The sequence below is a fragment of the Emys orbicularis genome, chromosome 1 (genome assembly GCF_028017835.1).
Source record: "Emys orbicularis isolate rEmyOrb1 chromosome 1, rEmyOrb1.hap1, whole genome shotgun sequence".
Classification (NCBI taxonomy): Eukaryota; Metazoa; Chordata; order Testudines; family Emydidae; genus Emys; species Emys orbicularis.
This window is the reverse complement of record NC_088683.1, coordinates 354037116-354061486: the sequence shown is the minus strand read 5'-3', so window position 1 is coordinate 354061486 and position 24371 is coordinate 354037116. Positions and strand designations below refer to the sequence as shown.

The following is a 24371-nucleotide window of genomic DNA, read 5'->3' as shown; positions in this document are numbered from 1 at the left end:
CAGCTTAGTAATAACTTCAGATCCTTTAGCTTCTGCATCAGTTGCTCGCATATTTTCATTAATCACAGACTACCACCATTTCCACTATGAATCTCTATGTGTGTTCAGACTCTAGTCATTTCTTTCTTACACTCATTGTTGGTCTCTTAGTGGCATGCAGAAAAGGAAGACAGCTTACAGAACAATTATTTTAAGCTCATACACCTTTCTTATAATTTGCCCATACATACAAACTCACACTGGAGACCAGCCCTTCCATGATAACCCATTTCAGTCTGCAGCTCAGCTGACTTCAGAAAGATGGATACAATAGTGGAAATTCAATGAACTAATCCTGCAAGGTGCTGGGTGCCTTCAACTCCCAATGGCATTAGGTAGTTTTGGGCCCAGTCCTACAAAGTAAGTGACGCTCCCGAGAAAGCTCTTCCTAACAAGTGCTAACTCCTCATGGAATGCTATGAGAATACATTATTAAGAGACAAAATTTACTTATTTTCTGATTTATTTCTTCTTGATTAGTAAGGACAAATACACGTAAGAAAAAAATATCTTCTCCCCTTAGTTCATCTGCTTCCATTGCTTATTCCTCTGAGTAGGAATCATTTTCATACAGTCAATTGTATTTCAGACAGAGGATGGATTTTGATTGGGGAACAGGCAGTATAAGGCAAGGAACAAAGATGCTGTTGTCATGCAAGTGTCCCTAGTAATTAAAGTTCAAAAGAGAGAAATATCAAAACCATAGATTCATAGATTATAAAGTCTTAAGGGATCACTATTGTAATTTAACTTTGTCCTCTTGTCTAACATAGATCATAGTACAAGAATTCCTGCAGTTGAGGAAATTATTCTTCCCTACTAAAAGTCAGGGATTGAGTTTCTCTAAGCAATAGGCTTTTCAAAGTTTTCCATGAGGCATCAGCAGATCTCTGAGTAGACACAATTAAATAGTTCTTTGAACTACTTTTTCTGCTAAGTTTAAAAAAATATTGTGCACACACAAAATACGCAAATAGAGATGCAACTGGAAATGAAACATTAGGAATCTGCAAATTCTGCATACAATTGCCTGTTTTGCCCTCATAACTTAAACACACATTTAAAAATGAATGTGACCCAAAGAACCTAGCACTCAACACTAATTTCCTTTTGTGTATTTTGAACAGAACACTCAGACCAAGTGAAAATCTTAAATAGGGAACACAATTATTAAAAAAAAAACAGTACTTGCATGGCACTTTTCATTTCCAAAGTAACTCACAGAGACATCCAATTAACTATCACAACACCTCTATTACAAAAGCATTAGCCCTATTTTTACAGCTAGAACCTTAGAAGCACAGATGACATATGACTTGACTGAATTCATATAGCCAAGTCAATGTCCAGGCCAAGATTAGAACTCAGGAGTTTGTAAGCCCCCTGTCCTTTTGCTTGGGCCCTCTTCTCTGAGGCACAACAGCTAATTCTGAAAAAGTTAAGCTTACCAGACTCCCTACTTAAATTGTCCTCAGAGTCTTCCTCTTCATCATCCTCTGAATATTTTTTCTTGACTGTTTTTCTTCGTAATCGCCTGCTTTGTCTCATTGGCCTGGAGTGGTGTCGCCTGGGTCTACGGGCACAGAACTCTGTATCGCTGTCTTCGTTTGACAGCTGATCATCTTCACTTTCATCTGGGTTTTCCTCTGATACAACAAACTCGTCCTGAGATCTGTTAAAAAAAAAAAAAATTACAGCCAAAAGAGAGATACTTGAAACAAATGGACTAAAATACTGTAACATATAAGAGTTAGATATATTTAATATAGCTTATACTAAATATAGAAATGTATTATTGAAATAACATCTACATCTTTTTTCGTCTGGAGATCCTCAGAGCATTTCACAAAAACGAATGAATATTCTCAAAACTAATGTGAGACACCAAATCTTTATGCTGAGATCAACATACCCAACACTGAAATTAAACACCTGCTGCATACCTGAAGGTGCCTTTACAGAATATAACATTACACAGTAGATTAGGACAGTAAGTGAATTCAAATGCTGTATCCAATTGAAACTGCAGGTGGCTTTATTTAAGCTGAATTCTAATTGGCCCAGGACTTCAGGATAAACACCACTATTCTTATGAGACATTCCTTAAGTACCCACAAATGGTCAGGACTTCAGTTTGTGTGTCATGTATGAAATATGGCACCCTCACACCTACAGTGCCTTCTGTCATACTGGTTCAGTAATAGTTCAGGCAGAACACCATCTGTGAAACAGTTTCATGTTTCACCTACAGTAGGTGTTCCCTTGAGATCTCTCATTCAAGCACTGACCAAATACAAATCTATTCACTTGTGAGAGTTGAAAGAATCATATCCATGAAGCTGATGCACTTATGGATAAACTTCTAATTCATTGATTTATATTACTGGTCTTTCAGTACGACTGTCATATAGAAATTGGCTGAGTTTTTATAACAGTTAAGCAGCCTACCTGAAAAAAAAAGGTTCTTATGCAACAGTAATAGGCATCCAACTCCCATATCTGAATGCAAACTCTAATCTAACATCCAACAGGTAATTAGTAGAGATTATTGTTGAAAATACATGGACTCAATGTGACAGATGAATGAAGTGCTAATTCAGTGAGATTTTTGCAGGCTGAATTCACTAACTAGGAAAGTTCCAGCACATCTTGCTCAACCACTGAAAAACCTTCAACACAATCACATGTGGAAAATGGAGCTGAAGAGATTTAAACAGAGAGAGTTCCAAAACACAACAAGAAGGGTAATGAACAGAGTGTCAGCCTTAAGGACTCTCAGCAAAGAGGGGAAAAAAAAGGTCTTGTACCGTTGTGTGTGTCTTTAGAAAGCATAAAAAAGGACTGAAAGGATATTTAACATTAGAAATTCAGGTCTGTCTGCTCTGGAGGATTCTGATGACTGGAGAACTAATGAAATGGCAGCATCCCAAGAAAGTGGAAGTTGAGCAATTCAGAAGGGGAAGGGATTTTTAATCAGACTGCTTAATATGTATTTAACATTTTAGGTTTCATGTTCTTGAGAGGGTAAACGCTACCTTTTCCTGATCTCCACATCTAGTTCTGCTGGCTTCTGAACCTCAAATCTGTAGTATGCTAAAAATCAAAAGTTGATTTCTATAGCTTTCTTAAAGCTTCATCTCTGGTAGCTTACAGTCTATCAGTACTTCATAATTCTAAGATATCTATGAGGTCTTGTCTACACTAGAGAGTTGTGACTAGATTTTCTATATTGATAGAACAGAAAGATGCCTTATACTGGCACTGCAATTCCCATACAGTAAGAAACACAACTATATGGGTATAAGTCACCTTTATACCAATATAAATGTGTCCACACTAGGGCTTTCACTAATGTAACTACTTTTGTTGTGTTAAAATAAATAAATAAATAAATAAATAACCCACATACCCCTAACTGAAAGAGTTAGAATTTTTATTAGTCTAAGTCTAGACCTGGCTTAACAGAAAACCCACTCTTACAGCTTCAAACCACAAAGAGACAACCCAGTGACATCGTAAGTTCATAGAAACCTGTAGTGGTTAATAAGCCAAGACTAGTAGTTTAACAGCTACCTACCCATCGCTGATCCTGAACTCATCCTCACTCTCTTCCTCATCCAGGTTACTATCACTATCGAGGTCGTTCAGTCGCCGTCGTTTCTTGCGACGTGCTGCAGCGGCCCTTTGTGGCCGCTTATTTTCTTTCCTTTCTTCCTCTAGGATGGTGGAAATGTCTTTTCCCCGGTGACCTGTGATATTAGACATGTCTTTGCCTCTGCCACCACCTGTGTTAGTGGGAGAAAGGGAAAATAAGCTGCAAGTTAATTATAGCATTTTTCATTCAACTTCACAGAGACCTTCCCATCCTGCTGCTAATTTCAACTTCCTTTTATAAAGGAGACCCTTTTCATCATTCAAGACTCAATTTCTTGAACCCAGCTTTCTTACATCCACAGCTATATTATATAGAGCAGTGGTCCCCAACGCGGTGCCCGCTGGGGCATTTATGTGCACCCGCCTAGTGTCCAGCAGGGGAGAGAAGCCGCGGCCCCGCGCCTGATGGGGACAGAGAACTCAGGCTGTGGGCGCGGTGTTCTCTGTTCCCGGCGAGCGCGGGGCCCACCTAGTGCCCAGCAGGGGAGAAAAGCTGCGGCCCCGCGCCTGCCGGGGACAGAGAACTCCGGGGCTGCAGGCGCCGGTGTTCTCGGTCTCTGGCAGGCGCGGGGCCCACCTAGGGCCCAGTGGGGGAGAGAAGCCAGGGCCCTGCACCTGCTGGGGACAGAGTACTCCGGGGATGCGGGCGCCAGTGTTCTCTGTCCTCGTGGCTTCTCTCTGGATTCATATATTATGTAATATTAAATATGATGTTTTTTGTATCATTTAATGTACAAATACAAAATAAGCCTTGAAAAATTGTTGGCGCCTGCCACACTCTTCTGAAAACATGAATGTGCTACTGGCCACAAAAAAGTTGGGGACCACTGATATAGAGTATATTTTGGAAGGGATATAATCCCTAACACTTGGGGGGCTCAAAGCAACTATTTAGCCATGGGATGTTAGAAAGAAGTTTCCCTATGGGCAGGTTACTGGACAATTGTCCATTACAGGAATGCCAGCACCTTCCTCTGAAGCATCGGATATTGGCTACTGTCTGGGACAGCATACTGGGCTAGATAGACCACTGATCTGATAGGAACATATTAAAATGCTATGCCATAAGACAAACTCAGGGACACACACGCACAAAACAAGATTATGAATGTTCTTGGAGGACAAGAAGTCTGAATATGATGTAGGACTGAAGGAAAGCTAGGGAGTGGATTCAAGGATATGACACATGCTTGGAATAATTGAAAAGGAACAGTACTAATACTAAAAGTACTGTTATTGACAGAATAGAAGAGTGCGGTGGGGGAAGAGGTGAGACAGGAAAATTAGAGATATGGTTCTCGTAATCAAGGTGAGAGATGCTCAAGTCATGGATAAGTGTTGTAGTGGCGGAGAGAGAGAGAGAGATGAAAGAACACACTGATTTTAAAGAAGTAGTAGTAACAAGGCTTAGTGAGGGAACTGGGTGTGGGTGAAGGAGCGTTGGGAAGTCTGAGATGGCATTAGCAGCTTGGGAGACAAGGGACGGTAGCAGAGTTCTTAGTGATGCCAGAGAGAGAAGGAAGTGGAGAGGGATTAGGAGGAAAGATGAGCAGCCCTGTTTTGGAGAGACTAGATTTGAATTGGTAGCAAGGTATCTACAAAAGGCGTAGTTGTGAGATGTGAGAGTCAATCAATCAATGGCACCATCACTCTTTACAGATCATGGTGTAGGTCCCGATGATTTATTTGGCAATCATCTATAAAGGACTGCCAAGGGAGATGGGAGTCACCAGGCAGCTGTATCCATAGGCCTTCTTCCCGGCTTATTTTATTCCAACCACTTATGCACCAGTAATTAGCATGTGCTAACAAACAATTACCATAACTGAATGCCAGAGGTGGGTTGTGGTTGCACACCTCATCACATTCAACCTGACTGGGGAACTACTTTTGAAAACTGGCTGATTAGGAGGTGACACGAGCCCTACCACAAGGAAATAAGTAGTGGGAACATTAGTTTAGCACAGTGTTTAACAGCCAGTGTTTAGATAGCTAGGCTGAGCAGCAGTCAGGGTATACTGATATTTATTGATGCAATGATAAAACAAAAAATAAACACAAAGTGCGTGCGTGTGTCCACAATCCCAAACCTGAAGAAGAGCAGTGTGTGGCTCGAAAGCTTGTCTCTCTCACCAACAGAAGTTGGTCCAATGAAAGATATTACCTCCCCCACCTTGTCTCCCTCTCCACTTAACATTTTGCTTGTCTTCTGAGACTGTAAGGCCTTCAGGACAGGGACTACGTCTGTATATGTTTCTATGGCCCTTAGCACAGTAGGATCATAGAATCATAGAATATCAGGGTTGGAAGGGACCTCAGGAGGTCATCTAGTCCAACCCCCTGCTCAAAACAGGACCAATCCCCAACTAAATCATCCCAGCCAGGGCTTTGTCAAGCCTGACCTTAAAAACCTCTAAGGAAGGAGATTCCAACACTTCCCTAGATAACCCATTTCAGTGCTTCACCATCCTCCTAGTGAAAAAGTTTTTCCTAATATCCAACCTAAACCTCCCCCACTGCAACTTGAGATCATTACTTCTTGTTCTGTCATCTGCTACCACTGAGAACAGTCTAGATCCATCCTCTTTGGAACCCCCCTTCAGGTAGCTGAAAGCAGCTATCAAATCCCCCCTCATTCTTCTCGTCTGCAGACTAAACAATCCCAGTTCCCTCTGCCTCTCCTCATAAGTCATGTGTTCCAGCCCCCTAATCATTTTTGTTGCCCTCCACTGGACTCTTTCCAATTTTTCTACATCCTTCTTGTAGTGTGGGGCCCAAAACTGGACAAAGTACTCCAGATGAGGCCTCACCAATCTTAAATAGAGGGGAATGATCACGTCCCTCGATCTGCTGGCAATGCCCCTATTTATACAGCCCAAAATGCCATTAGTCTTCTTGGCAACAAGGACACATTGTTGACTCATATCCAGCTTCTCATCCACTGTAACCCCTAGGTCCTTTTCTGCAGAACTGCGACCCAGCCACTCGGTCCCTAGTCTGTAGCAGTGCATGGGATTCTTCCGTCCTAAGTGCAGAACTCTGCACTTGTCCTTGTTGAACCTCATCAGGTTTCTTTTGGCCCAATCCTCTAATTTGTCTAGGTCCCTCTATATCCTATCCCTACCCTCCAGCGTATCTACCACTCCTCCCAGTTTAGTGTCATCTGCAAACTTGCTGAGGGTGCAGTCCACGCCATCCTCCAGATCATTAATGTAGATATTGAACAAAACCGCCCCCAGGACCGACCCTTGGGGCACTCCGCTTGATACCGGCTGCCAACTAGACATGGAGCCATTGATCACTACCCGTTGAGCCCGACAATCTAGCCAGCTTTCTATCCACCCAACCCATCCCATTTCTATCCACCCTTTCTATCCCAATCCCAACCATCAAAGGGTTTCTTCAAGTGATGTGACATGTGCTATCTATAAGTAGGGTACAATCTGAGGCCCTATACCCTCACACAACACCATATGAGAATGATGGAGCATGGTCACTTCCTCTGCTGTCCTAACCATTGGTCCTAAAGGCTCAGGGTGTTCCCCATGATAAGTAACACCATGTCTGGATGGAAGTGCTCCAGTAGGTAGATACCACTTTAGCATTAAAAATATTTTGTTTCGTTGTCTTTATCTCGGTGGGACTGAGCCTTGCAGAAGTGGCACTCACAGTAAAGCCAGGGCTGAGTGGAGGTTGCAGCCTCAAGTCCTAGTTAAAAGATAACCCAATTATTTTCTTCTCTTTTTTTCCCTTTAGGATCCAGACAGCATTGAGGGCCTGATGAAGAAGTAAGTGATGGTAGACTCTTTCCTGGGTAGTCACCTCCTGCCGCATACATGGCAGGGGCTGTACAGGCACCTGGGGCGATGGAAGGAGACAAGTGGCCCCCAGAGTGCCATGGCAGGATAAATTGGGGTTATTTTTTATTTGGTAGGGTGAGTTTGAGAGATAATCCCTGTACTGTGCACACAGCCAAAACTGCACATCCATTCTTTGGATGTGCTCTAGTCACATATTGGGCCATACTGACACAGCTGTGGTCTGTCAAGCAGGGGCGTTTGAGCTGGATTTCCATTATTATAAAAGAGAAGGGGTGGCTGATGGAGTGTTCTCTGTGAGGGCTCTGAGACTCTGGAACCTGCTCCCCCACTCAGTCCATAACAGCTCAAATTTGGTGACTTTCTGGGCACACTGCAAATGACAGGGTCTTTAGAGAAAGCCGATGGTATACCTCCTAAATGAAAGGAGGTGGCTGGCTGGCAGGCAGAGTTCCTGTGGAACTCATTTTAATGCTTTTAAGACTTAATTTAATTGTATTTATTGAATTACTAATTATGTTAGGGTCCTTAGAGCCTTGAATAAGTATATTTATTACTTTAAATCTAAATTAATACATAAATAAATAAATAAATAAATAATCAGGCCTGGTTTTCAGAGTGCCTGTGCACATCCATAGGGTTTTTGAAAAAACAGGTATTGTTCTGGGGATTCAAAAAGAACAGGTGCAAGGGATTATCTGAACATTTTAAACACGCAAGAGATGTTGAAGCACAAATCCCACTGACAGGCAATAGGCACCGTGCTCCTAAATCCCTTGGGCATGTTTGGAAAAAATCTGTCCCTTAGCTCTTCACCATGTCACAAAAGAAAAAGAAAGACAGATTAGAATAGTAAGATTAAGTTATAATTTTCTAACTTCATTCTAATTTTTTTTTTTTTTTTTTTTTTTTTTTACTATTAGCTCCTTCCATCTGAGGATCACAAAGAGATTTACAAGCATTAATGAATAAAGTTTCACAACACATCTGTGCAGTAGGGAAGTACTTACCAAGATTAGGGCCAACATTTTCAAGATGTTGACTAGTTTTGGGCACCTCAATGTGAAAACGCATATGAGCCCAATTTCCAGAGGTACTGAATACCAGAAGCACCCAGTGGCTTCCTAATCTGGCCATCCAAAGTTAGGGAGCAATTATAAAATGTTTGGTTCTTGACACCCAGTTTTATGTTTAGATATTGAAAAAAGTAAAAACTGAACTTAACTATCATTAACAAAAGCAACATGATTTTTCCCTACATGGACTCTCCAACACATGATACCCATTGCCCCACAACCAGGCAAATACAGTAGCAATTTCCATTTGATAGTGCAGTAGTAAAAATTTCAAGCTATGCAGAGATTCAGACAAGGTATCAAAGGTCAGAACTACATGCATTCCCTCTGGCATTGTAATAGAATGTGTGTCATGCCAGTCCAGCATGTCACCATTTTAACTATACAAATAGTAAGTAATAAAAACATACCTCCTCCATCGGCCTCCTTGATATCATCTTCTATTGCTTCATCAATTGCCTCATCAAATTCATCAAATCTAAAAACAGTATCTTTTATTTACTACTTTGAGAAACAGAGCACAGTTCAGATATACTTTGAAGTCATGTTTCAAAATCTAAAATAGCTGTAAGAATTCAGAGTGCTTCAGACATTCCAAAATTGAGGGAAAGTGGTAAAATAATCAGAAAAACATCATACATATTCATAGTGTACTAGACAGATGCTCAATGGGTTTTTAAAAAATATGTAGAGCATTTCCAGATTCTAGCAGGATGGATATATATTACTACCTGGGCTGACTTACTAATAATTTAGATAAATTCACAAAAACACTTCCTTCTTACAGGGTATGCTACTGAATTCAAAAAACACAATGTGAATATTTTGTTTTATAAGTATTTCAGCAAAAATTTTCACAAGAAATAGTTGCTTATTGATTATGCCAAACTTTTTTTTAAAATTTAGATGGCATATGCATCTTTGTTTTTCAGGACAGCCTTCTCAGATGTGTCTATACAAGTCTCACGTTAAGTAGTCAAGTTGTCTGAATTTTGATTGCTAGTGTGTGTGTTTCATATTGTGCTACTTCTGCTCTCTAAACTTCTAAATTGGGTAGTTTACCTACATTTTCATAATATATGCTTTACAGAATTCTTCATTTGACAGAACATAAGAACGGCCATATTTGGTCAGAACAATGGTCCATCTAGCCCAGTATCCTGTGTTCCGACAGTGGCCAATGCCAGGTGCTTCAGAGAGAATGATCAAAACAGGCAATTATTGAGTGATCCATCCCGCTGTACACTCCCAGCTTACGGCAGTCAGAGGCTAGGGACACAGAGAGCATGGGATTGCATCCCTGACTATCTTGGTTAATAGCCATTGATGTATCTATCCTTCAAGAGCTTATATAGTTTTGGCCTTCACAACATCCCCTACAACTGGAACCACAGGTTGACTGTGTGATGTGTGAAGTACTTCCTTTTTTTTTTGGTTTAAACCTGCTGCCTATTAATTTCATTGGGTGACCCCCTCCTTTTTTGTTACGTGAAGCAGTAAATAACACTTCCTCCACACCAGTCATGATTTTATAGACCTCTATCATATCCCCCTTAGTTGTCTCTTTTCTAAGCTGAACAGTCCCCAGTCTTTTTAATCTCTCCTCATATGGAAGCTGTTCCATACCCCTAATGATTTTTGTTGCCCTTCTCTGTACCTTTTCCAATTCCAGTATATCTTTTTTTATATGGGGAAACCAGAACTACATGCAGGATTCAAAGTCTGGGCGTACCATGCATTTCTATAGTGGCATTATGATATTTTCTCTCTTATTATCTACCCCTTTCCTCATGGGTCCTAACATTATTAGTTTTTTTGACTGCTGCTACATATTCAGAGAATGTTTTCAGAGAACTATCCACAATGACTCCAAGATCTCTTTCTGTAGTGGTAACAGCTAATTTAGATCCCATCATTTCGTATGTATAGATGGGATTGTGTTTTCTAATATGCATTACTTTGTATTTTTCAACATGGAATTTCATCTGTCATTTGGTTGCCCAGTCATCCAGTTCTGAGAGATCTATTTGTAACTCTTCAGAGTCAGTTTCGGATGTAACTATCTTGAGTAGTTTTGTATCATCTGCAAATTTTGCCACATCCTTGTTTACCCCTTTTTCCAGATCATTTATGAATATGGTGAACAGTACTGGTCCCAATACAGATTCTTCGGGAACACCACTATTTACCTCTCTCCATTCTGAAAACTTCCCATTTATTCCTACCCTTTGTTTCCTATCTTTTAACCAGTTACTGATCCATGAAATCTTATCCCATGACTGCTTACTTTGCTTAAGACCCTTTGGTGAGGGACCTTGTCAAAGGCTTTTTGAAAATCCAAGTATATTATATCCACTGGATCACCCCTGTCCATGTTTGTTGACCCCCTCAAGAATTCTAACAGATTGATGAGGCATGATTTCACTTTACAAAAATCATGTTGACTCTTCCCCAACAAATCGTGTCCATCTATGTGTCTGATAATTTTGTTCTTTACTAGAGTTTCAACCAATTTGCCTGCTACTGAAGTTAGACTTACCAGCCTGTAATTGCCAGGATCACCTCTGCAGCCTTTTTAAAAAATTGGTGTCACATTAGCTATCCTCCAGTCATCTGGTACAGAAAATGATGTAAGTGATAGGTTACATACCACACTTAGTGGTTCTATAATTCCATATATGAGTTCCTTTAGAACTCAAGTGAATACTATCTGGTCCTGATGACTTATTTACTATTTAATTTATCAGTTTGTTCCACAACCTCCTCTATTGATACCTCAATCTGGGACATTTGCTCAGATCTGTCACCTAAAAAGAATGACTCAGGTGTGGGAATCTCCCTCACATCCTCTGCAGTGAAGACTAGTACAAAGAATTAATTTAGCTTCTCCACGACAATCTTATCATCCTTGAGTGCGCCTTTAGCACCTCAATTGTCCAATGGCCCACTGATTGTTTGGCAGGCTTTCTGCTTCTGATGTACTTTAAAAAAAAGTTGTTGTTACTTTTTGAGTCTTGCTCTTCACATTCTTTTTTGACCTGCCTAATTATATTTTCACACTTGACTTGCCAGAGTTTATGCTCTTTTCTATTTTCCTCAGTAGGATTTAACTTCCAATTTTTAAAGGATGCCTTTTTGCCTTTAGCTACTTTTCCCTAACTACCTTAAACATGCTGGCACTTTTTTGGTCCTCTATGTTTTTTAATTTGGGGTATGCATTTAATTTGAGCCTCTCTTACAGTGAATTTAAAAAGTTTCCATGCAACTTGCAGGCATTTCACTTTTGTGACTATACCTTTTAATTTCTGTTTACCTAGCTTCCTCATTTTGCGTAGCTCCTATTTCTGAAGTTAAATGCTACTGTGGTGGACTTCTTTGGTATTTTCCCACCCAGACAAGGGTGTTAAATTTAATTATATTATGGTCGCTATTATTTACAGGTTGAACTATACTGTAAAGCAAACTGGAAGGACAAAAGCAAAAGTATTCTTTTTTCATATTTTGTAATTTTGCTATAGGAGCCTTTACAATTTTGAATGTGACTTTGTACATGGAGAAAGCAATTTAAAGGCAACCTGCAAATAGAAGAAAACAGGGTCTGTTCCCTCTTTGGTTTGATGTACAAAAGAAGACAGGAGTGTTTTTGTTTAAAAAGATATTATGTTTTGTTTCTTCAGTTGGAAATTCAGGTCTTGTCTACGTTGGTTTCCCTGGAAGACACTATGAATGAGAAAAAAGCTAGTAGGCCTATGACATCAGATACAAGGAAATGAAATTGGATTAATTGTCTGGAGAATTTTATTCAGACAGATAAAATTCTACTTTTTTTTGTTTTTCCACATATCTTTTTTAATTTAAATGCTTAACAGCTGGAGAAAACCTCTTTTAATAAAGGTTCAGCCCTTAACTGAATGAACGAGAGAGATCCTCATTCTGTACCTTACATGCAAAACAGGGAAAACAATTCCTAATATTTCTGATATTTCTATGAGTGAAAACCACCAGGCTTTCTTCATAACAAAAGATTTCTGGCCTTCTTTGTACATTATAAAGAAGCAAATCCTCACATTTGCATGTCACCTTTAAAGTGCATTTATGGTAAAATAAGCAACTCTGAAATGACACCTTTGTGTGGTTTATTCTAAGGTACTTCCAAACAAGTTTATTTTCTTCTAACAAAAATCTTTTCGCTTCATTTTGTCTTTGGAATAATTAAGCTATTCTTTCCATTCCACATGTCACTACTAATAACTATTTTGGAATCAAGTGCTAGCTGACAATTGTCTTTCCATATATGAGGCATAACAGATGACAGCTGGCTCTTCTGCAGTTTTATTAGTTCAGTAGTGTTGATTTTGTATTAACCTGTTCATCAATAAGTGATGCCGATGACTCCAAAGACACAAAGAAAGCAGGTATCTGAACAGAACTAACATTTTATAGATTCATTTGTGAGCAAAATGAGACTTTAGGGTTTATTTCCCCTCACTGAAGGAGGGGCTACACAGTTCTCATTAACACAAACTAGACTTCCATTGTATATGTGTGAATTTGAAGTTGGGTACAGACAATACACACATACACAAATACATTCACAAACTCAAAGACATCTATGATGTACTGTGCAAGAGATACTGGTCTGTCATTTAAGATAGTAAGACTGAGTATCAAATGTAATACTGTATGAAACAAATTATTTCCATGTAAAAATCACTAGCCCCGCAGGATTTTATAAACCCATTGCAGTACTGTCAAAATACCCTACAGGCAAAAACATTTTCCCCTGGGTCAGTGACTGCCTCAACTGTCAGGAACATGACAGAAATCTATAAAAACCTGCCCTTAGCATCATGTCTCTTACAAGCGATATTGAATTTTGTATACCATCAGTGACATTTTCCTCAGTATGGCATCTGGTGTTAACTAAGGGCGGTTACTCCTGAGGGTATTCTGCACCAAAAAATTAAAAATTCTGCACACAATATTTTAGAATTCTGCAAAATTCTGCAAATTTTATTTGTCAAATAAATGTGGAGGCTCCAGCATGGCATTGGGGAGAACAAGCCACTAGCTGCACAAAGGTGAGAGATCACTGTGCAGCTCCGCCCCTGGACACAGACTCAGCAGTGAGGCTGCACCCAATCCTAACACAGCACAAGGACCAGGCCTGCCCCAGAAACACCCCAGGGCCCTGCCCCTCCGTGCCAGGTGTACCAGGTGTGGTCAGGCAGGCTCAGCAAGGCAGAATCCAAGTGTGGAGGGGCTTAATGTGGGGGGATCCAGGTGTAGGTTTAGAGGGTTCTGTGTGGGACAATCTGGGTGCAAGCGGCTCAGTGGTGGATCCGGTGGCACAGGGGCTTGTTGGAGGGTTCTGGGTGCAACGGTAATAGGACTCTGCAGGGGGGTTCAAGTGAAGGTGTTTGGGGCTCGGGGGGGTGGGGTCGATCAAGCTTGGAAGGGGGTCTGAGTGTGGGGGGCTCAGTGGGGAGGTCCAGATGCTGGGGGAGTGGGGTGGGGATCCAGGTGCAGCTGGTTGGGGCTCGGTAGGGTGGGGATCTGGGTGCGGATGGTTTGTTGAGGTGGTCCACGTGCAGGGGGCGTGAGGCTTGTCAGGGGGGGTTCTGGGTATGGGGGGATGGTGAGGCTTGGCAGGAGAGTCTGGAGCATGAGAGTGTCTGGATGCCCGGGGGTTGGGTGGATGGGGGAGCAGCTCCCTGTACAGTGATCCCTCCCCATGCAGATGAGGAGCAGGAAGTGTGGGGGAGTTTGCAGAGCTTCCTACAGCCAGCAGAGAAATCTGGGGGTGGGTCTGACACGGTCCCGAATGCCATGCAGGGGAAGAGGAAGTCTTGCCCTCCCCAGCCCTGCCGGGACTAGCAGCTGAGCCTGGCGTAGGGTAAGAACCACCAGCCAGGTCTTCCCCAGTCCCACCTGCTGCCACACAGTGATTTACCTCTCTGTTGGGTGCCCTGGTTACCCAAAACATACTGCTGGAGAGGGTCACATGATCGCTCTTGTGGCTTCCCTTTGCTTCCCCATCAGAAAGTCATTTTTTTGCGGGGAAGCAAAGAAATCTGAGGGGGACAAATTCTGCGCATGCGCAGAATTCCCCCAGGAGTAGGAGGTACCGAAAAATATCTACAGTTAATTAAGAGAAAATTCCTGAGTGCTCAGTGAACATCATGCTGGCAAATTCATCATGTTATATTAATGCCCTATCACTCACTGAGGAGAGCCAAATTAGTTATTGGCTTAAACATCACTGTTGCCAGCAGGGTTTTAAACAGTTTCCTTGTGGACCAACGGGGACATTGATCACTTAAAAGCAGTACTAACTATGCTGTACTACAGACTACTTCAGTAAGTAATCTACAGCACAGTTCTAGAACTTACTTGGGGTGGGTGTGGGGGGGGAAATCTTATGAACCTGTTAGCAATAACTGTCTGCAAACACTGGTGACATGACTATTTTGTTTCCAGCTATTCTGCAGAGGTAAAGTTCATTTTTCTCACTTTGTCTCTTGTGATAAGGTTTTCATTTGTACATTCCTTCAGATATTTACAGAGGAAAGGGGCAATAGGAAAAGAGGAATAGGAACGCAAAGCTTTCAGATATTTATATTAGTCAGTCCTCCATTAGAGGGGAGAACAGATGCATCGGCCTGCATTAGTATTTTGCACACACTGCAATAAGAATAAAGTAATTTCTAAGATGGCTCTATTTCCCATATCACTTGGCTAAACACCGTGTATCTGCTCTTACATGTCAGTCATCTAAAGTGGCACCTTTGCTCTATGCTTGATAATCATGTGCAGTATTCAAAAGTAAGACTGAAGATACTATAATTTGATCAGTTGGCTAACCATAAAAAGTACCCTCTCTAAGAAGCAGGTGAATGGATGGACAGAGGAAATGGCAATATATTATTAATATTCTCCAGTTGGAGAACAAGCTGCCTACCTGTAACTTATGCATTTCCGTGTTCTAGTAGACCTCCTTTCAAGCCGTTTTGATTTTGACTTTTTGGAGTCTTTCTTCTTTTCTTCCTGACTTTCTGGTATTTCTGGCTCCTGTTGAAGTATGACAACAAGTGTTAAATATGCTGGAGCAGACATCAGATAGCTTTGTCTCCCCTCTCAAGATTCAGGAGGACTGAGCTGGAAATTGTCTATTTTCATGTCAAACAGATAAGTGGTGTGTGCAAAACATTTCGAGTTCCCAAGTGGCTGACTTATATACAGGTACCTAGTTCACAGGTACCCCGTTCTCTTTGAGGTACTATACATAACAAAGGCAAGATTTACTGGCAACAGAATCCCGTAAGTATCTGGATTGAGGATGTAGATTACAGTAACAGTAGTGACATTATGCTTCTAGTTGAGGTGACACTTTCAGGCCTTGTCCATGCTACAGTTGAACAAGATCGTTGCCAACAAGTGTTTGCAGCCATTGTAAACTGGGATTTTTTCTGTGTGTACCATATTGATCACCTCCTCTAGACAGATGACAGTTCTGGAGAAAAAGATCCATATTATGTCCCCACTCGTTTCATACCTTTTTATGGTACAGTTTCAGTCCCACTCTGGACAGGGCTTTAATTCTATGCCATTATTTCCAGAGCCTTAGTTTTCAATAAAAATTGACCTTTGGGCTGAATTTTTTGTTCTTATCAAGAGGTGTAGTGGTGGTTTGTTTTTTGGGGAGAAAGAGGCTTGTGGTGTTTTGTTTTTTTAAGTTTGGTAAAATCCCATTGAGCCATTTCTCAGTTAACCAAGTGTGGAGGGAGAAAATTTGTTTTAGCATAATGAGTTAGAGTGGAAAAGTCTACCTGACATTTATTGTTTGAACAAGTTTAAATGTAAAAGCTCATTTACTGGGCCTGGATTAAATCATCTGTTAGGAAGGCATAAGAAAAAAATCACTTTGAAATGAGTTTATGAGGGAAAAAGCACAAACTCTGAAGGAGCAAAACATTTTTCTCCCATTCTGAAAAAAAAAAAAAAAAAAAAAAAAGGGAAGGTCAATACATTTTTGCTACAACATTCTGGCTGAAATCTTGCGGACACAAAAGCAAAGCAATGCAAAGAATTATGGCTCCTTCGGCAATTGTAACTCTCAATGTACACTTGTATTAAGACAAACAGTTAATACAATATCCAGTATCAGAAGATCCTTCCTATAGTAGGAGAGAAGTTATGGATGCTATGGGCACCGTAACTTTGAATTTTCTGACTTTTGTGAATATAAAAACCAAAATCAAAACACTGTTATTGTAGGCTTTTTGCAGAGAAAGTGAACTCTGGACAGCAACTGGCTTATTTCAGGAAGTCCCAATATGTCAAATTACATTGGCACCAAAAATGAAGAGCTGCTCATTTATTTAACAGTGTAGTTTTAAAAAGAGGAGAACAAAATTTCTTTGGGGGTGCCTAACTGACTTCCCCTATCAATTATCAGGAAAGTGATAATCAGAATTGAAAAAGGTAAATAATGTCTTAATTGCCTGTGAAGTATTTTACTTAGCACTATTCATAAAGCTTAAGATTTTAAAATTTGAACAGGTTTTCTCTATCCCAAAATAAAGCAACAGCAATTAATATCCTTGCCTAATTCTTACACTCTCACCAGCTAAAACGTGAGCCACTGAATTAATTCTCATCTACCAGTTAATTAATGTTTTGCCTTGAAAGAGCATTTGCCACTCCTAACACTTGGGTGTCCCGTTCCCTGTGACCACATAGGGACTGTTGAGTAATGATGCAGGGTGGGCAATATCTTTGTGAAGCCACTCTTTGGAGCAGTCCAGAAATGATTTTTTCATCAAGCTAGATATACTAAAAGGACTTAAATTAGTTTCATTATCAATACACAAAACAGCAAATTACAATATAGAGCCGTAAACTGTATTTAGGCCCTGATTCAGCAAAGAACTTAAGCATATGCTTAACACAATAGGTTCAAGATTTTACCAAATTAAACTACTAAACAATGTTGACAGTTTCCTTTTAAAAATGATGCAAATCTTATGTTAGTATCTTTTTTTTTTTTTTTTTTTTTTAAACAGACTGAAGTAAGTCACTTATTGCAGTAAACACATTTACGAAATGAAAGAACAATAGAACAAAGCTGAGTCAACTTACTTGTGGTGGGATGATGTTCTCAATACTGATACCCACATACACCAATCGCTCTTTCCTTGGGAGAGAAAGAAAATTAAAAATAGTTCACAAGGAGCCTGTTTGTAAGATGGTACAGATTTAAAACAATGATCTAATCAGTATCATTCAAAACTGTTCATGCAGTTCCGCAGAATCAGCCCTATGAGTTGTTTCACTATAAAATACAAGTTTTCAGACCTTGATTAAAGTTAGTAGGTATTATTTCCTAAGTCTTGAAGGATCACAATTTCCTTTACACGTGAAACTGGTGTTCAGACAACTGCAAATGTCTGAAGGGAACAGACACCAAGGAAGGAGAGGAATGGGTTACTGTGGTATGAGGGAGGGTAACTAGTATAACAGATCAAAATTTAGAAAATAAAGAAACTGTTGAATATCTAGAAAAACAGAGCCGTTAGGCTGTGGAAGAGTCTCCCAAGGGAAGCCACATCTCTTGGGGAATTTAAATGTAGACCAGACAATATAATACGCTAAGAAATATACTGTAGAGAGCAATTACATGCTGGCAGGGGATGGACTAGATGTAACCTAATAGCTCTTCTTCATCTCCACACTACAGTATTCCATGAAGCATTGCTACAATAGAACCTCAGCGTTACGAACACCAGAGTTACGAACTGACTGATCAACCACACACCACATTTGAAACTGGAAGTGCGCAATCAGGCAGCAGCAGAGACAAAAAAAAAAAGCAAATACAGTAAAGTACTGCGTTAAATGTAAACTACTAACAAAATAAAGGGAAGGTTTAAAAAAAAGATTTGACAAGCTCAGGAAACTGTTTCTGTGCTTGTTTCATTTAAATTAAGATGGTTAAAAGCAGCATTTTTCCTCTGCATAGCTGCAAAGCTGTATTAAGTCAATGTTCAGTTGTAAACTTTTGAAAGAACAATAACGTTTTCTTCAGAGTGACGAACATTTCAGAGTTACGAACAACCTCCATTCCCGAGGTGTTCATAACTCTTGAGGTTCTACTGTACTGTTAAAACAGAAAGCAAGAATTAAGGCCAAAGTGCTAGACTTATGTGTTTTTATGAGCTGAAACAGATCCTGGACAGCTGTACTGTCAATCAGAACCAGTTTTTAAAGTTAGCAGTAAGCAACTGCATGTGCAAATCACATTTGCATGCATTGTCTATGCACCTAACTGTTCACACATATGCACAAATATCTGATATGCATATTAACTTTATATTTGCATGTGTTAGTTTGGAGCACATATATATACACATGTACACAGTTGCAAGCATCTATCTATGAAAATATGTTTCCCAATGTTTGCATTTGTCTGGTAGCAGATCAAGATTTTCAAATATTCTTATGACTGGACATCTGAATAAGATTTCCTTTTCTCAATATCCTTCTAACGAACTGATTGCAGAAAAAGAGTATGTCCAATCTTTTTCTTAAGTAAAAGCAGCAAATACTGTTTTTAAAAGAAAGCTGACAAAACAGTAAAGTGGATTCTGGATAGTTCTCCAATAGCTGTAGTAACGAGGCCACATGCTGTCAAAATTTTATATTACTGTAGGGTAACACCTGCACTGACATTTTTGGCTTTATTTGAAAGTAAAGTACTTACTTTTCTATCCCAGTGCCAGTTCCCTAACCTTATAAATCAAAAAGAAACTTTCTCTCCCTCTGAGTGCTATGAGACCTGGGTGGATGGAGAGAAAATTGCTTCATCATTTGTCTAGCAGATTTAAACTAAGGAAAATGCTTGAAAAATAATCTCTTGATGCAAGAGAAGAAGCTGCTAAAGGGGAGAACACAGATGTAAAAGCTTTAATATTCATCAAATTTTCTTCTGTCCTGGGATTCATTGCCTCTTCCACTTACTTCCTATGAAGCAAAAAAATCAAGTACAACAAGGGAATGAAGAGTAAAATTCAACCAGGTTTTACTAGAGAAGGTCTCAAGTACTGATCCTAATTCTGACAGTCAGGAACCCAACAGGTTGTGTAGGAAATTAGGGGATAAAAAAAACAGTATTAAGGATGGAGCCTGCAATGTTGTAGCAAAGGTCTTATATTAAACAGGCAGATGAAATAGCGTGTACCTTCCTTACTAAGGAGGAACAAATGAAAGCTCAACATCTAAACTAGCAGTTCTCAAACTGCCTGCCATGGAGATGCACTGGCTTTCCTTATCTCCAACTGTTAAACTGCATTAAAAGAACCTACATATACATTATCTCGTACTATTATTTTTCAGAGGGGTAGCCGTGTGTTAGTCTGTATCTGTAAATACAACGAGGAGTCCTTGTGGCACCTTAGAGACTAACAAATGTATTTCAGCCTAAGCTTTCGTGGGATATAACCCACTTCATCAGATGCATGGAGTGGAAAATACAGCAAGCAAGTATAAATATACAGCACATGAAAAGATGGGAGTTGCCTACCAAGTGGGGGGTCAGTGCTAATGAGGCCAATTCAATTAGGGTGGATGTGGCCCATTCCCAACAGTTGACAAGAAGGGGTGAATATCAGCAGAGGGAAAATTATTTTTTGTAGTGACCCAGCCACTCCCAGACCTTATTCAGGACTAATTTGATGGTGTCAAGGTTGCAAATTAATTCCAATTCTGCAGTTTCTCATTGATGACATCTTCATCATCTGGACCCCTGGAAAGGAGGCCCTTGAGGAATTCCACCTGGATTTCAACAGTTTCCACCGCACCATCAACCTCAGCCTGGACGAGTCCACGCAAGAGATCCACTTCCTGACACTACCGTATAAATAAGCGATGGTCACATAAACACCACCCTATACCGGAAACCTACCGACCACTATACTTACCTACATGCCTCCAGCTTTCATCCAGACCACATCACACGATCCATTGTCTACAGCCAAACCTTCAGATACAACCGCATTTGCTCCAATCCCTCAGACAGAGACAAACAACTACAAGATCTCTATCAAGCATTCTTAAAACTACAATACCAACCTTGGGAAGTAAAGAAACAGATTGATAGAGCCAGAAGGGTACCCAGAAGTCACCTACTACAGGACAGGCCCAACAAAAAAAGTAACAGAATGCCACTAGCCGTCACCTACAGCCCCCAACTAATACCTCTCCAGCGCATCACCAAGGATCTACAACTTATCCTGAAGGACGATCCCTCACTTTCACAGACCTTGGGAGACAGGCCAGTCCTCGCTTACAGACAGCCCCCCAACTTGAAGCAAATACTCACCAGCAACTACACACCACACAACAAAAACACTAACCCAGGAACCAACCCCTGCAACAAACCCTATTGCCAACTCTGTCTGCATATCTATTCAAGGGACACCATCATTGGACCCAACCACATCAGCCACACCATCAAGGGCTCATTCACCTGCACATCTACCAATGTGATATATGCCATCATGTGCCAGCAATGCCCCTCTGCCATGTACATTGGCCAAACCGGACAATCTCTACGCAAAAGAATAAATGGACACAAATCAGACATCAAGAATTGTAACATTCAAAAACCCGTAAGAGAGGACTTCAATCTCCCTGGACACTTAATAACAGACTTAAAAGTCTCCATTCTTCAACAAAAAAAACTTCAAAAACAGACTTCAAAACTTCAAAAACGAGAAACTGCAGAACTGGAATTAATTTGCAACCTTGACACCATCAAATTAGGCCTGAATAAAGACTGGGAGTGGCTGGGTCACTGCAAAAAATAATTTTCCCTCTGTTGATATTCACCCCTTCTTGTCAACTGTTGGGAATGGGCCACATCCACCCTAACTGAATTAGCCTCGTTAGCACTGACCCCCCACTTGGTAGGCAACTCCTATCTTTTCATGTGCTGTATATTTATACCTGCTTGCTGTATTTTCCACTCCATGCATCTGATGAAGTGGGTTATATCCCACGAAAGCTTATGCCCAAATAAATTTGTTAGTCTCTAAGCTGCCAAAAGGACTCCTTGTTGTTTTTATTATTTTTCTGTGTAACTTACTGCAGCAGTTGCCACAGGGATGATATAATATTACGAATGAGAGGAGGCAATCCATGAGACTGGGCATGGGTTAAGAGGTGACCAGGAACTGGAAAGTAGTCCCAGGAGACACTATCAAAAGATATGGTGCACCCTCTGACAAGGTTTGAGAACCCCTGATTTAAATGCAAAACAGTATCAGCAAAATCTTCAGTGGCCTTTGCTTCCATCTGGTGGCAGGACATGGTTATAAACGTTAGTAGGTGTATAAATGAAAAACCTGAAATTCAGTAAGCCTGGAGTAGAAGGAGAAAGATTTTGACCCAAGTCTACATTTTTGTCACAACTGTTATTGCCACCACGGAGTCAATGATTTTCATTAAAAATAAGTTAGCCATAACCTGCCATTTTGGGGATGTGTATGGATGTGTTGCTGAATAGCTAAACCAATTTCAATGAGAACCTTGAATGTTGCCAAGTTAAACCCTGGGCTGCATGGGAAATAATCAAAACTAGGAGACTTAGCAGTGTGACTGCAGTGACACAAAGGATCAGACCATTGTACTCTTAGTGAGAGCTTTAATTCCTTCAGGGGGTTCTTTTTCCACCAAAGGAAAAGACTAAAAAACATGAAGAGCTAACATAGGTTTACAAAGTTGAGCTCTGGTACAGCAAATAGTGTCTTAACACCTGTCTGCTCTTGTGCCCCAAATAACCTTTATTTTCCCATTTTAGCTAAGAACTGTACTCGTACTGTGATAAAAACCAGGACCCTGGACTTTTTCCAACACCACTGTGTCAGGATTTCTACCCTCTTCACCATGATTACCCTGTAACACACCACAATAAAGCAGCACTGGACTCCTGCCAGATTAGAAAATTGTGCCATCAAGTTTACTGCCCTCCCTCTCCCACCAATAGAGATCAGATGCTTCAAAAAGCAGCAAAAATCAAATGTAGAAGAGGAAACTAGACTATTTTGGCTGGAGGATCAGACTGTTGAATGTTTGTTCTTATAGTAATTTTCACCATATAAAACAGATGTAACATTTGAACAGCATGCTGTTCTGTAAAAATTACAAAACCAACAATAATGCAATACTTAGGCTGCAAATTTAAAAAGCAAGATAGACTGACTGGTGATAAAGAAGACAAGTCTGATAGCATTAATAAAGTGTGTGCTACTTGAACATTTAGAATGCAAAAATACTATACATGAGCTATGTGGAAGAGTTAACATTGCTAGGAGGTACCTTAACTTTTGTATTTCCCACCTTTTAAAGTTTTCAACTGTTAATGTTGCATTAATATAACTTTAATACAAAACCCATTTTATAAAAACAGACAAAACAGAAAGCCATGGCTCTGACTAGAACCACATACAATATCGTAAATAAAAAGAGAATCAAAATTTCTTTACTGTGCATGTGTTAAAGTTAATTTTTAAAGGCACACAATTAATGTTTTAAGAAATACTGCGCCTCTCCCAACTGTGGATTGCTACTCACAAACCTGTTTCAGATATCTGTGCTGGGAACTGTGGGACTGCTATGCACAATGCACTGTTACTGCAACAGTTGGAAGAAATTCTGTTTGTGGACACACAGTGTTGATTTACACTAACCAGGATGACTGCTAGGATGGACACAGAGCTACATCTCAAGTTACAACTTGAGACTACTGTAACATGCAATAGTGTGATCCTGTAGTGTAGATGAAGTTTCAGACTAATCTAGGTGAAAAAGGCAACAGAAGTCTGTAAGGCACATTACATTAGAAACTTCTGTAGCCAAGTCAGGTGATTCAGAACTTGCCTACACTAGGAAATTTACACATTGCTGACTGTCTTAGCAAAGGGTGCAGATGAACCAGTGCTGAAAATTATTTAACTGCAAGTGTAGGCAGGACCAAACCATGTTCAGAAGCCATGACTGAACCTTGGTAAACACTATCCCCTCATCTTTAACTACTGGACTTCTGTTTTACCCTCTTGTAAGCATCTCCAGATTTGCTGCCAGCAGTAAACTCCCTGATTAATAGGAAGTTCATGGGTATTAATCAAAAACAAACTTATCAGCTCAAGGTCTCATTAACATACTTATCCAAGTCCATTTAATGCTTGATCAATTACTTCCGCCTCTTTGCCTAGCAACTCACTGTGAGCAGTTTGTGAACACAACCAACTAGGTTTCAGTACCTTCGCTCTGCCCGCTCCTTCTTTTTCAAGACAACGTCCAGATCTTGCAATTGTTCTTCTAACTTCTCACAGAGTAATTTCTGAGGGGATAATACACAGTATCAGTTTCTTGCATAAACAAATACCTTCATTAATCAGTTTATTCAGACACTTAATGCACTGTTTTCACATTTGCCTTAGTGATCTCTGGAATAGGGATAAGTGTCTACATGTGGAATACTTAAAACTAAATTCCTAGTTTTCTTTGCATTTCCCTGTATATAGCCTAACATTATTATGTTAATTTAATCTCTGCCAGAGACTTTAGTGGTGTAGCAACACAATATTACTTCTGTTGGAATACCCACTCGGCAAGAACATGGCATGTAGTGAAGGTTCAGTCTTCTAAATTTAAGGTAGACTTTAGCACAAATTTCAATACATTTTGCTAGAGAGATAAACCCTTCCGGTGAGTGGTATCTATT

General features: G+C 40.2%; 1 protein-coding gene across 1 annotated transcript in view; it reads right to left on the bottom strand.

Moving 5' to 3' along the window:
• RSF1 (remodeling and spacing factor 1) overlaps nucleotides 1–24371 on the bottom strand; it is a 113088-nt gene that overhangs the window by 15815 nt on the left and 72902 nt on the right. Inside the window, exons 9-14 of the mRNA XM_065407081.1 lie at nucleotides 23908–23987; nucleotides 17729–17783; nucleotides 15549–15658; nucleotides 8998–9065; nucleotides 3617–3824; nucleotides 1488–1711 (exon numbers count right to left, since the gene is read on the bottom strand). Of these exons, the coding sequence (XP_065263153.1) occupies nucleotides 1488–1711; nucleotides 3617–3824; nucleotides 8998–9065; nucleotides 15549–15658; nucleotides 17729–17783; nucleotides 23908–23987 (745 nt within the window). The remainder of the gene's footprint in view (nucleotides 1–1487; nucleotides 1712–3616; nucleotides 3825–8997; nucleotides 9066–15548; nucleotides 15659–17728; nucleotides 17784–23907; nucleotides 23988–24371) is intronic.